At 40.6% G+C, this 13734-nt stretch overlaps 2 protein-coding genes across 2 annotated transcripts in view; one reads left to right on the top strand and one right to left on the bottom strand.

Moving 5' to 3' along the window:
* The window catches only part of dars1 (aspartyl-tRNA synthetase 1), a 27672-nt gene extending 17881 nt beyond the window's left edge, over positions 1-9791 (top strand). The window contains exons 10-18 of the mRNA XM_028590957.1: positions 2142-2253; positions 3872-4006; positions 5420-5567; positions 6904-7050; positions 7320-7362; positions 7986-8066; positions 8697-8808; positions 8989-9060; positions 9223-9791. Coding sequence (XP_028446758.1) covers positions 2142-2253; positions 3872-4006; positions 5420-5567; positions 6904-7050; positions 7320-7362; positions 7986-8066; positions 8697-8808; positions 8989-9060; positions 9223-9314 — 942 coding nt within the window. The 3' untranslated portion in view covers positions 9315-9791. The remainder of the gene's footprint in view (positions 1-2141; positions 2254-3871; positions 4007-5419; positions 5568-6903; positions 7051-7319; positions 7363-7985; positions 8067-8696; positions 8809-8988; positions 9061-9222) is intronic.
* LOC114563672 (protein lifeguard 3-like) lies at positions 9690-13734 on the bottom strand. The gene is made up of 11 exons (XM_028590469.1): positions 13461-13734; positions 13298-13365; positions 13095-13159; positions 12934-12987; positions 12695-12745; positions 12515-12554; positions 12283-12320; positions 12069-12156; positions 11618-11713; positions 11434-11487; positions 9690-10367 (listed from the first exon to the last, which is right to left on the bottom strand). Exons 1-11 carry the CDS (start codon positions 13732-13734, stop codon positions 10218-10220), a joined length of 978 nt encoding a protein of 325 aa, XP_028446270.1. The 3' UTR covers positions 9690-10217.

Genomic DNA, 13734 nt, shown 5'->3' with positions numbered 1-13734 from the left:
ATTGTCCACATTAAAGGGATCTTATAAGTTACTATCAGCATTTCAAAATGCAAAGCAAACCACTTCACCTCTAAAGTGAAAAAGAGATAGTCTGTGATTTAGTAGGCTGATGCTACCCAGAGATGTGGAGATGTGTTAAACCAGTGCCAGCAGCAGTAGCAACTAAGCCACAAAGCGTCTCATTGTTTTGATCAGTGCCTCCCACGTGCGTGATGCAGCAGGCAGGAAGGCACTAACACCACAGCACAGAGCCGCGTAGCTCACATGCCTCACAACAACACCTGTTTGTGTAACACTGTGCACTTTGAGCTCAGTGACTCGGGTCTGTCATCAGTTTTACACTTTAGAGCCCAGTGAAGCTATAAAGTGGTTCCCACACTGGCTGACAGACACTCCAAAAGGTAACCGTAACCCCTCCCCTAATAATAATTTAGTTCCTACGGAACTCCCCTTGTAACCTGACCATCAATAAACATAAGGCGCTAAAACACAGTATAAAAGTTAAATTGAATTTAGTTTGCTGCACTCACAGGTAGAATTTTTTTGGGAAGTCACCCTGACTAATTAATTGGTGTTGAATAGAGTTGAAGCAAAGTGTTTTTATGTTTAAAAAAAGGATCTTACTTTTTAACAGAAAGGTCGACCTCCTTAGAAATCCTTTCCATAATGTTGTCAGACACTTAGGATATTAATCTGAGCCTGTCAGTGGTAAAACGAGCACTTTTGTATAGATAAATACAAGCTGGACAATTGCCCTATTAACTTACATTGTAGCTTGTTTCGCCGCTGCCGACTGCAGCGATCTCACTTAATACTGGACCAGTGTCAAAGATTGTTGTTACCATCAGTCACTTAGACACAAACACATAGGGAAATAGGGCCCAGGTTGAAAAAAACCGGTAGTTACCCTTTAAGTTCTGCCATATCACCACTGGTTACTGTTATCACATTAGACAAACAGAGAAGCTTAACACTCAAATCGTTAAACTGTTGTTAAAAAAAATACCAAGTGGACGTATTACTAAAAAGAACACAGGTGAGCCCAGGAGTGAAATCAGCCAAACATTTGAAACTGCTTTTGAAACCTGCCTGTGGTGGATCATCACCACAGGCCGGTCTTAAGCTAGCAATATGTGCCACTGAGAGGTATGTCAGGTTTAGGTCTGTTTCATAAAGTTCCCACACTAGGACACCATCAGACAGAAGTGCCAGTTTGGGAGTACACTAACCGCTACCCACACACTTTCACACCCACTCACTGCAGGAAGTGCTTTCTAATTTGTGAACACGGTCCTGCATGGACTGGTTTTAAGTTGGGGTTCCCAGGTTTAACACGGGCCATAGCCCCAACGTGTAATACAGTACATGACACAAATGAGTCATGTGAGCTTAGCTTGGTTCATTTGGTTCACTGCTTTTTTTTAAAGGTTTGGGTAAAGGTGGTTTTCAAGCAGAAAAGTTTGAGGTCTTTCCCCACTTCTTCATTTTTCTTCAGATTTCAGATAGGAACTGAAGGAAAAGTTCTAGCCAGACAGCCCTGAAGCATTGTGTGCAGATTAATGAGCTTGCCAGTATTTGGACATTATCACCTATCCATTCTGTCCTATTCAGGACTGGACAGGCTCTAGTAATTGAAATAAGGGAGGAGTGAAACCTTTTAATTAACGCAGACCTGTGCATACCGTTGAAAGGAACAGGGTCTGTCTTCATTAAGGTGTATAATAACTAAAGTTTAAAGCCAGTAAAGCTCATTTGTAGAAATTGTGTGGTCATTTCAGATGAGTCAGTCAATTGAAGGGAGTGTTCCCTGTTGCAGTTTTCGGGCTTAGGTTTTTACCCTAATCTCTTGGTTTAGTTTGAGCTATTTCTCTCCCCGCCTTTGTTTCAGCATTTACATTTCTAATGACAGGTTTAAAGTACCTGGGGCTCTCGCTGGCTTTGAATGCATGTCTTGCCCTTGCCAGCAAATTAGAGGTTTCACCCTTCATGTCGAGAGGAGTTGCACGAACAGACGTTGGCATGGATGATTTGTCTTGTTTTCACACATCTGTTACGATGATAATGTGTAATAAACCCAATGGATCACGCTAAGTGTGGTAACGTCTCTCTGTGTGTGGCTGCGTGTTTTTATCCTCCCAAAGACGACCACCAGCCAGGCCATATTTCGCCTGCAGTCCGGAGTGTGCCAGCTCTTCAGGGACACCCTCACCAAAAAGGGCTTTGTGGAGATCCAGACCCCTAAAATCATATCAGGTACAACACACACTCTCTGACCCATTGGTCCTGCCCCATGGGAAAACTAAGACTAACACGGCATTGAATCCCACTCGATTAGATGTTTCAGTAGAGACACGCCATATCACCCACCCACAGGTGTCCTGTGAGTCATCATGTGACAGTTGTAAGGCTGACTTCCTGTATGCACTGTCCATTTTTTTATTTTTTTGCCAGACTGCAATTCACATGAAACTTGAAGTTCAGTTGAAGCTCACAGAACGGTTTCAGTGAGTAACAGAGAGTTTCTGAACCCAAACACAGTCACTTGCATCTATGTTCAAGCAAACAACAGACAAGAAGGTATAAACCTTCAACCTATCAAGAATTGAATCCAGCCCTCTGGGAATTTTGATGCATCAACCAATTCTCACATCAGCTCCTCTACTCTCACATTTCCACACAATGCCTTTTTGACTTGACAGGAGAGGCCTTCCTTAAGCTTGCTCCCAAAAGACCTTATCCCACATCAGTAAAAGAAGGGAGGACTGGAAAAAAAACAACAACTTAAGATTCAAATAGAAATCTTCCCACTGACGTTTAAAAGACAGCTATTTTGAGCTTTTCCTTGCAAAGTGTCTCTCTTATCCTGGTATCTGTTTCTCAACATCAGGTGTGAGAGATGACTTGGTATTCTACATGTTTACAATTTACCTTGTGAAAAACCCTTTCCACTTTTCAGCTGAAATAAATTTATTGTATGCAGCCTGGAGAAAATGCTCAGGAAGGTATATCATTTATAATGAAAGCTGTACATGAGAACGGGGTTTGATCTAAAAACATCAGTTTACAGTAAGCTTGAGTCCAAATAGATGAAAATGATTTGTTTTTCTTCCAACAAAGTAGGTTGTCTCGTACACTGATCTCCCGTCCTCGGCCTCCCACGTGCCTCTGAAATTTGAAATGAAGGGTGGCAAAACCTCTCACTCTCACTTCCTTTTTTCTTCAAGGGCCAATGATATTGCAGTTGCCTGGCATGACTAAATTCAAAACTGCCGCTCTTTTCTTTGGGCGGCATGTAAACCAATACTGTGCTTTTTTTTTGCAAAAAAACCACATGTCCCTGCCTGCCAACACCCAAAGTAAAGTTTGTGCTGTTTGAACCCCCACCCTACTATTGACGACATGAGAATATCAGCTAGTGCCCTCTGACGTGTTTGTGTGAAATAGGGAACCGCAGATGTGTTATCTCAGTCTGGCTAGAGTGAGGCCCGTGTTTTGTTTTTTAAAAAAATGTGCGAGGCAACTGTCTGTGGTTTTTATCAGATGAGTGTTGAAAATGAATACTTTTATTGACTATTGTCAGCATCCAAACAATTGCCATCAAAAAGTCTGTGGCATAGTTTCTGTTGTCGCTAAGCAGTCATATGTACAATTATTATAAAAAAAAAAGACAAATTACAATTAGTTCTAACTGAAATGTCTACTGAAAAGGCGTTTAGGTGGAGGGTGTCTGAGTTTGTGAAGTGAGAAACCCCAGTTTCCTGCTAAATGTGTGCTTGTCAAAACCTACATCTGCCCTTGCAGTTAATGGGCATTTTGTGCTGTGGGGCAGTAAAACCCCTCACTTCTAAAAGTTGTCTTTGTCCACTTCTAGCTGCCAGTGAAGGTGGAGCGAATGTCTTCACGGTATCTTACTTTAAAACCAGCGCCTACCTGGCCCAGTCTCCCCAGCTCTACAAGCAGATGTGCATCTGTGCTGACTTTGACAAGGTCTTCTGTGTGGGTCCAGGTAAGAATGCCCCCCCGCCCCCCGGCCGTCCACTCACACATTTTCATTCACTTTTTTGGCCAACAGCGAAATGAGCAGTGTCATGAAAACCGTAGACCCTATTAACTGAGATGACAGTTTGATAATAACTGCAAATGCATTTAGATTGTTACGGTTTAAGAGACCTTCCTCTGTTGCTTTCACTGTGGAAAGAGCTGCTGGACAGCTTAGTGTGTTAGTGACAAAATGGGACTTGTAATAGACTTTATGGTGCTGTGCTCAGGACAGCGCCCCCCCCAAGCTCTTGTAACTCATGTAACAACATGCATGAAAACAAAAACCCCTATACACAGCCTTCCTTTTTAATTTGCTACTTACATGTGATTTTTAAGATGGAATACGATTCTCCAACCAGATAAATTAAACATTTGAGAGAAGGATACTCATTCAGTATTCTACAGACTGGACCGAGGTCTTTGTTTGCTTCTCTGTAGCTCCACCGGGGAAATCAAAGGGCTTAAGGTCATCAGTGCTTCTAAGGAAACATTGTACTCGCCACTGTTGCCTTAGTTACGGTCGCACCAATTCAGCAAGTAAGGAGAATTGGGATCAACTCTCTCTCGAAATCCCAGCAGCCAGAAGTACTGTGTTTTTCAATGTTGCTTCCACGGCTGTGGGTGCCAATATCTGAAATCGGCTAAAGAGGCTCATCAGCGGGCAAACCGATGTAAACACTCGGCTTAAAAGTATTGAGCAGCAGATGTCGTGTTAGCTATGTTTGGAGTGGTTTCGGTAAATGTATGCAGGGGTCAGATGCATACAACTGTGTAGGTTCTAAACTAAAACTCTTTGTGCATACAAAAGCATAAATATGCATATACCGATTTATAAAGCCATACATATGCATGTATGTCTTTTGGTGATCATTGTGAAATTGTGTGCATGTGCACATACCTGACTTCCATTCCATTCAGCCGTATGTGCGATGTAGACACATCTTTTAATTAACTGCTTACAGTCTGAAGACCTGTCAAATAGAAGAACAGAAAGAAACATTAGTTAGGCACTCCAATTCTGAACAACCACACAATGAACACAGCTCATGTTATTCATTTCTCATAAAAGTATCTGCGATCAGTGATGATTTAGTGTCTAGCATTCATCACACAGAGTTAACAAAGTGCTTCACAATAAAGGATACAATGAAAGATTAGAGAGAGAGAGATTAGCATTATAAACACATTCCTAGTAAAATACTACAGGTTTTAATTTAGATGAATGTACTGGCTCGTGACCTGGTCAGGTGCACATATAAGGACTCGGTGCACCCTGGATAAGATGACGACACGGAATAAAAGGTGTTGCCACCTGTCACTTTTCCTCTACTTGCGTTTACTTTGTTTAGACGTTGATATAAAATCTGCATCATTTCAGTTTTCAGGGCGGAGGACTCCAACACCCACCGTCACTTGACTGAGTTTGTGGGTCTGGATATTGAGATGGCCTTCAGCTACCATTACCACGAAGTGATTGACTCCATCACTGACACCATGGTGCAGATCTTCAAGGGCCTGAGAGACAAGTAAGATTAGGATTCATACAGTAAAGCTCAAACTAAGAGGTTGACATTTTTGTTTTGACTCTACAAATTCTCATGGTAATTTGTTTCACTCAAACTTTCTCTGAGGTGAGGTGAGGTGACGATTGCACCAGCAATTGATGCAAATTACATCCAATAGAGGCTCAAGTCTTGTTTTTCTACACAAGAGGTGAATTTTGACAGGATCTATTCCTCAGGTGGAAATTCAGTGGATGGTAAAAATATTAAAAAAAATACTGTGTTTCTTAGTAAAACAATTTTAGATGTTGAATTCATATTCAGTGGTGTCAGCCACTGCTGCTGTTTGAACATTTGTTGATGTGGCCTTATTGCCACCTAGTGGTGTGAATCAGTGCAGCATGTGTAGATAGCTGTTGAATCAGAAAGAATGGATAAATGAAAACTGGGTAAAGCTCTTCTGGCATTCCCGTAGTTTTTGTTTAGTTTTGTTCCAACCCACCATCGTGGCAGCACTGCTGAAGAACAGCATTGTTTGAAAATGACACTGAGCAGGGAGAGCCTTCTTAGCTGCTATACAGGTTGCATAAATGAAGGATTTTAAAACTTATTCTGTATTTCAGTTTATCCATATCCATTTTTAATTCTTTTTTTGTTAACATGCTGAGGATTCTGTAGCTATACTGATGTGCTAGAACATTTATTATAAGAAAGGAAAAAGAGGCTTTACGTTGGATAGACACAGGGCACAACTCAATGTCTTTACCACTTCAACAACAAACGTTGTTCCTCTTTCTCAGGACAGTTTGACTGTTTATCTTTTCTCGTGACTTTCCACACTGTCCCCCCCTTGACGTAATAAATCAATTTGCATGTACGTTTGACTGATGTTCCAGCACATCATGCAAGGATGACCTGGCTTCCGTGGAGATTTGTTAGATGACTCATGTTGCTTTGAAAACATATCCAAATACTTGTTGGATGTCTTTTAAAAAATGTTAAATAATGCTTTTTGACATTCAGTCAAATCTCACTTCCCTTCGTAGTAATATTTTTAATTGTGAATTAGTTAGCATTGTTACTTTTGCATTTAAATGTATTTTTTCTGCCTCCATGAGCTCTCCTTCACTCTGCTTATAGTAAGAGAACATATAGGGTGGCCAGCAGGGACAGTGTTTGAAACTCAAAATCTGTATAAAACTGTAAGAGAGGCCTATCTTCTATTACCTTACAAAGTTACTGACCAGTGTGGCAAATTTGTGTGGCATCTGGCTGTGTGTGGGCAGGAACTGCAAACTTTGGTTAGTAGTTTTTAATGTGTGTCTGTGTGTGTCTGTGTGTCTGTCTGTGTCTGTGTCAGCTTTCAGACAGAGATCCAGACGGTGAACAAGCAGTACCCCAGTGAGCCTTTCAAATTCCTGGAGCCCACTCTGAGGCTGGAGTACACCGAGGCCTTGGCCATGCTGCACGAGGCCGGGGTGGAGATGGGTGACGAGGACGACCTCAGGTCAGAATACGTCCTACTCGTTTTGTCAGATGATTTCATTTGACAAAAGCGGAAATAAATGTAGACATTAATATTGAAGTAATTCTTGTGACCAGTGCTATTTTATTTAACTATTTACACAGTTGAGAAATGCATAGAAACCGTTCTTTGTCATGCTGTTGGTGTAAAATCACGACAAGATAATTAAATCATTTTTTATAATATTCACTTTGAGGCAAGTTACAGGTAACAATGTGACACAATGTAATGTCTTTTTGGTTTTTCTGTAGCACGCCCAATGAAAAGCTGCTTGGACGTCTTGTCAAGGAAAAGGTATGTCCAAATGTTGGTTGGTTTTCATTTAATGTATGATTTAGTGTAAAGATATTTGAAAATTGGTGGTTGGACACTGACTGTAGAAAATTGCGCCAGCAGATTTGGGAAAACAAAAAGTGATTTGGATCTGTGCGAGTTTGGATTAAAAGTTTGAAAAATACATCATTTGATGGATTGCAGCATTAAAATTGGCACTTATCGGCTGCCTTCATCAGTGTTCCAAAAACATCTAATCGTCAAGTCATAACACCTGAGCCACAGTGAGTGTTCCCAGAATTTCCCCCTCTAGGTGGAGTTAAAAATACTAAAGATACACGGCACATGACAGAAAGAACCCAGCAGTGTTGGCAAAGGCAGACAGATTTTACAGAACTTTCAAAAGTAACCGAAACATCAGAACCCTTTTATCCTGTGGTGTGGAGGAAGATGTTGTTATAATGCAGAACTCGGTAGCAACTTACAACTATAACAGGAAGTATCTCAAGGTGCAATGTTACATTATACAAAGAAAAGGAAAGATATAATTGTCTTGAATGATACATGTGTACCTGTTGTATCCAGAAAGTGTATTTTTAAAACAACTATTGACTTGTTTGCATCAACTCTTTTTTTTCCCTCAGTATGACACGGACTTCTATGTGCTGGATAAGTACCCACTGGCTGTTAGACCCTTCTACACAATGCCTGATCCAAACAACCCTGTAAGTCTCTCACTTACTCATACCCACATACAGTGTACACAGTTACTGGCTACATAGTAAGAAATGTGCAGTGACAAAAGCTTTATGCAAATTAGTTTTGTGGTTGACCTGTGGTTAAACTTGCATTGCGGCCAGAGAACAGCTTTATACTAACCCAAAGACTTTTCAGCTGTCTGTCCTATGCTGGATGTACTGGCTGATAAACACCACAGTGGGGTTTGTTGCACAAAACTAGAGTGTGGTCATGAAGAGTTTAACTTCATAGAATTTTTTTGCATCATTAGAAACCTGCTAGCAGTGTCACAGAAAAGCCACTGCACTGCTAATTTATTTTTTTTCTTCTTGTTGCTGTGTAACCTATATGTCTAGTACGAGTTTGTCAACCAGTTTAGGTGGACAGATTCAACTTCAGTCTTAACATGGTTTCTGCTGTTTCTGGAGTCCCAACGTAGTCCTGTGTTGATGCAGCAGTCTAAAAGTTCAAAGAAAAGGACCGCAGCAGTCCTTTCTTTTAACTTTACACTTTCAACTTCCCAAGTCTTTATGTTTTGTCTGCCACTGTCTTTTCTTCTCTTTCATTTAACAGATTCCTGACCTTGTAGGTGATGTTTGTTTGTTTTTTTTGTCCAGAAATACTCCAACTCCTATGACATGTTCATGAGGGGAGAGGAGATCCTGTCTGGAGCTCAGAGAGTCCACGATGCTCAGATGCTGACTGACCGGGCCATCCATCACCAGATTGGTAAGGGGAGAGAGCGAGAGGGTGGAGCTGCCTCTGATAAAGGGGCATTGAGTGATTTACACATAATATCGGTCTCCCTCTATTTGTGACTAGTTTTAAATACAACGCCAGCAAATTTGTTGGCTCGATGGTTTGTAAAAAGTTAATTAGCAACCTCTTTTTATTTTTACAAAACTACAGATCTGGAGAAGATCAAGGCATACATCGACTCCTTCCGGTATGGAGCCCCCCCACATGGCGGTGGAGGCATTGGTAAGGAATATTTTGGTGGTGGGGGGGGGGGGAGACAGATTTGTTTTCTGTTTTACTGAACCTGTTTTAAAAGAGAACACACTGTATGTGAACATGGTTCTAAGTAGGTTTTTTTAATGGCAGATATAATTTGTTGAGTGTCTGGACTGTCTTTCCTTCCAGGCCTGGAGAGAGTCTGCATGCTGTACCTGGGGCTCCACAACGTGCGTCAGACCTCCATGTTCCCACGTGACCCGAAGCGGCTGACGCCTTGAACCCTCCACCACGTAGACAAAGCAGATGCTGGTGATGGGAAACAATACTAATCCACAACACAGAAAGGGGGAGAGTATAGGAGCTAGTGCCACATTAACGTGCCACTACGATTAACCATTAAGATGAGAGAATGAAGCTTTTGCAACAGTAGGGTTTACTTTATTGATTGGTGTATAACATACATAACATACAACATACATAACAGAGAAAAGGGAGTTGGCCAGGAATTTAAGGGCGTTCCTATAAAGCTGGCCCGCACCTAATCCATCTTTTAATCAAGTCAGTGTTCGTCTTTAAGTTCTTTTCTACGGAGATGTTAAACAAACTATCTTAATACAGATCTGAGTCCCTCCTACTACCAGCACAGACTAAAGACTATTGATTGTGGTCTCTAGCAGTATGACTCTAACTACAGGTGTTTGTATATCATTAGAGGACTAAACACAAACAATAATAAAAACCTCTAAAACAATCAATCCATTAGTTGTTTCCAATTGTTTGAATGATGTGTTTTTGTGTTTGCACTGCTTCTAAATTCATTACTGATAACGTTTGATACAAGTAATAGTTCACAGACTAATGCATTGTTTTTTTACACATGCACATTTTTGTATCACTTCCAGTATAGGCTCAATGTAATCTCTCATGGCTACATGATCTACTAAAATACCACTTGCTGAACCAAAAAGGCAAGACACAATATAAAAAAAAAACAACCGTAAATATGCTTTAGTTTCTCTCTCCTCGTTCACAGTTGGGTAAGTGAAAGACTTAATTCACTGCCCTGCTTCATACATTGCAAGAATAAAAGTGCTCAAGTGTTACCGACTTAAAAACGTATATATAGTTAAATGAATAGTTTGGAATTTCAGAATTTTCAGAGAACAATATGTGGTCTGGGCTTAATCAGTAGCAGCTCCGCTGACTTGAAGGATGAAGAGGAAGATGTGAACAATGTCAATGTAGAGCGAGAGAGCTCCGTAGATGTACTCCTCTGGGCTGATGGCCAACTCCCTGTTTCCAATAAGAAGCTGGGTGTTGTATACTAAAAACTAACACGGAGAAAGAGAAGGCAGATCAAAGTAAAGTCATATAAAGAAGAAATATGGGTTAGTCTGCTTCACTTGTCTTTGTTGAGTGCAGGATGGAGATTTTGACTTTTTTTTTTTTCCTGAAACATAGTCATAAACATTAAGTCGCATTCAAAAATCATAATGTGTAGATATGTAGCTGTTTTAGCATTGTTGCTGAATGAATCCTAATGTTATTGTGACCCTTGACATTTCCTTGAGTACTATCAGGCCAAACTTTCCACCTTTACACAAAGAGTCTACTGCCACACTAGTGCCTCTGTGAGGCAGTGCCTTGAGCTAAGTGCTAACGCTTACTATGTTTACCATTTAAGCATGTACGCATACTTATATTTGCTAGTACACAAATTACACTTAAGTCTGATGGGAATGCTGTTATTTTTAAAGGCATTTGGTCATAAACCATAGGCCTATTGCATGCTAGAGAAAAAGTCAGAGGTTCACCAAAGTTATTACAAATCATCATGAGGGTAACAGAAATGTCATGGCAACACATCCAATACTTGTTGAGACATTTCACTTAAAACCACCACTAAAGTGAACCACAAGTCAAGAGACCACATCCATCCAATAGTTGTTGAGCTGTTGCATTCTGGACCAAAGTGGTGGACAGGGCGACGACAACATCCCTAGAGTCATGCCTCAAACACGGCTAAAAAATTATCAAAGTCCAGTAGTAAATTTGCCATTACAAGTACTGATCATGTTCAATATCCCCAGAGATTCCACCATTTCCATTTTACACCACTATGAGACCAAAACATAGGCAGATTGCTGTGACGTTTCCTGAGCACCTTCATGATCCAATGGCAATAATTCATTTAGATTTCACTGATGGCCTTTCCTCTTGTGCCAACATCAAAACAAACCTGATAGATACAAATATCAAATTATGTTGCTAGGTCTAGCGAACAACTATGTATTTCGGTGTGTAAGGACCATTACGCTTCTTGTTATTCGACAATAACTTTGTCATAAATACCAGGCTCAAATGCTCTCCTTGAAATTCATGTGAGAGTAGACTCACCAGAGTGTAAACGATGGCTCCAATTGCTGCGTAGAGCATATGCAGCCAAGGGATCTGTTGAGTGACACAAAGAAAGGCCTCTGAATGTGAAATCAGTCACAAAGAACCGCTACTCCTCGCACTGAGAAACACCAGTAGAAAGAGAGAAAGATTAAATTAAATTAAATTAAAGAAGAGTCCTCACATAGTGGAAGGAGAGGACGATGGCCGTAACAATTCCAATGATCATGAGCACAACGGAAGCAATGCAGAGAAGTCCCCCGCAGGAGGTGAAGTCCACCTGTGATGAGAAACAAGTCATTAGTGGGATGAAAGTGAAGTTAATATGCTTCAAGGCACATGAAAGAGCAGTCAAGATAATGTGAAAGAGAATCAGAATGATGTAAAAAAAGAAAAAGGAAGTTGGGTAAATGTGTCTTCTACCAGCCAAAAAATTTTACTTATTCGTCTTGAGTTGCATCAGACAGAGAAGTTGGATTCACTTCTTATCCCAAAATGTTATAAATATTTAAAGGAACTCAGTGCACCGTTGTAATGCGAGACAAAGGCGTTCTTTTCCACTGACAACAAAGACATCCACTGACAAGCCACAGGCTACTGAGCTACAGAGACACACAGTTTACGTCTCCATCTACCTTGGTTTGGAAGCAGAAGATTGTGACAGCTATACAAACTAATGCTGTTATTCCCATGGCGAGCAACACTGCTTTTGTTTCATAATAGCTGTAAAAGATACATAGAGTGATTAAAACAAAAACATAAACGATCACAGGGTGTAATACATCTTCATCAAAATGTGCTATATTCATGTATTGTGGTGTATTGCCTAAGTTGGAGCCAAAAACACACCTCGAAATTGTTCCAGCCATGTAAGACAAGGCCACAGTCTGCAAGATAAAACATGAAAACAATAAGGCTTTGAACCTTTTAATTTTTTTTTTTTTTTTATCTTTATTACTGGCTGTCTTTGTTTTGTTTTTATTATTGCTTACAATATGTTCTCAGTTTGGCCATATGGATCTAGTGGATCATACCCAATATTACTGACCCATGCAGTAGTAGTAACGTAAAGAATACTTACAAATACTCCTAGCAGCACAAGATTCCATGGGAAACGCCTCCTGAACACAAATTACAAATTGTGATGAATATTTTAAAATGTATACAAACAGAAGTATCATTATTGGTTATGAATATTTACATAAGACATAATATCAGTAGTAAAACAGTTTTCTAATTTATTCAGAAAAGCCATGCTTACCTCGGCTCTTTGCAGCAGACGAGAATGCAGTAAACCACAAAATAAACGACACTATGGAAATATAAATCACAATGACTGTTACTGTTTACAACAGCATGCCATGAGAATAATAGCACTAAGAATATTGTGGATTCTGGGGACTTGCTCTGTATGTTTTATTTTTATTTTTTTTTAATATTATTTATAAATCTAATTGCACTGAAAATATGTTTTTGTTTTGTTCCTAGTGTGCAACTCACAAAGATGCCCAGTAGATGCCAGGGTATCTGATGACAAACAGCCTCACTGGCTCACTATGAAAGCACAGACAAAAGGGATCACTTGGAGTAAACTGTTCTTCACCCTCCATCAGATACATTAAGCTATGGAATATTAGACTGGGATGAACAGGGACACTTACACAAATGTAAAGACAGCAACAACTGAAAAGGTGACGGCAAGCTGCGCTGTTAAAATTAAGTAAACCTGCCCACAAACACAAAACCAAGCAGTTCTGTTGAGCACACAAGTATACATTTCAGTGGCTGTACAGGATCGTCATTGGCTTGTTGAACAACAAAAAGACACACAGTAAACTGTGCGACCAGTGATGAAAATCCTTACCTTTCGAATGAAGGCATGCCGAATAGATGTGCTTTCCCACTGGGTGCTCAAAAAATCTTCCATGACTCCTGCACAATTGGGAATAGCGAAGTGATAATTAAAACGTATTGCACTTGGAAGCTAATCTAAATATAATGCAAGTCTTGTATCATTTCCTCAGAACCTTGGTTGGATGCAGGCACTCCAGCAGACAAAGTGGGTATTGTGGTGGGCATCCCAGATGGAGAGAAGCCAGGGGCTGCCCACATCCCAGCTTGCGGGTAGACACTCTCATGGCCCCAGTAGCCAGGCGGGCCGGCGCACATGCCCGGACTGGCGCTGTAAGATGGAGGTGGTGGAAGAGGGAAGCCATGTTGTGGCTGGTGGGGGTAGTTTTCATATTTAGGATGGTGCAGTGCATCCTCGTAGGGTGGAGGATTATCAGTTTTAGACGTCAT

The sequence above is a fragment of the Perca flavescens genome, chromosome 11, assembly GCF_004354835.1.
Source record: "Perca flavescens isolate YP-PL-M2 chromosome 11, PFLA_1.0, whole genome shotgun sequence".
Lineage (NCBI taxonomy): Eukaryota > Metazoa > Chordata > Actinopteri > Perciformes > Percidae > Perca > Perca flavescens.
This window is presented reverse-complemented; position numbering and strand designations above follow the sequence as displayed.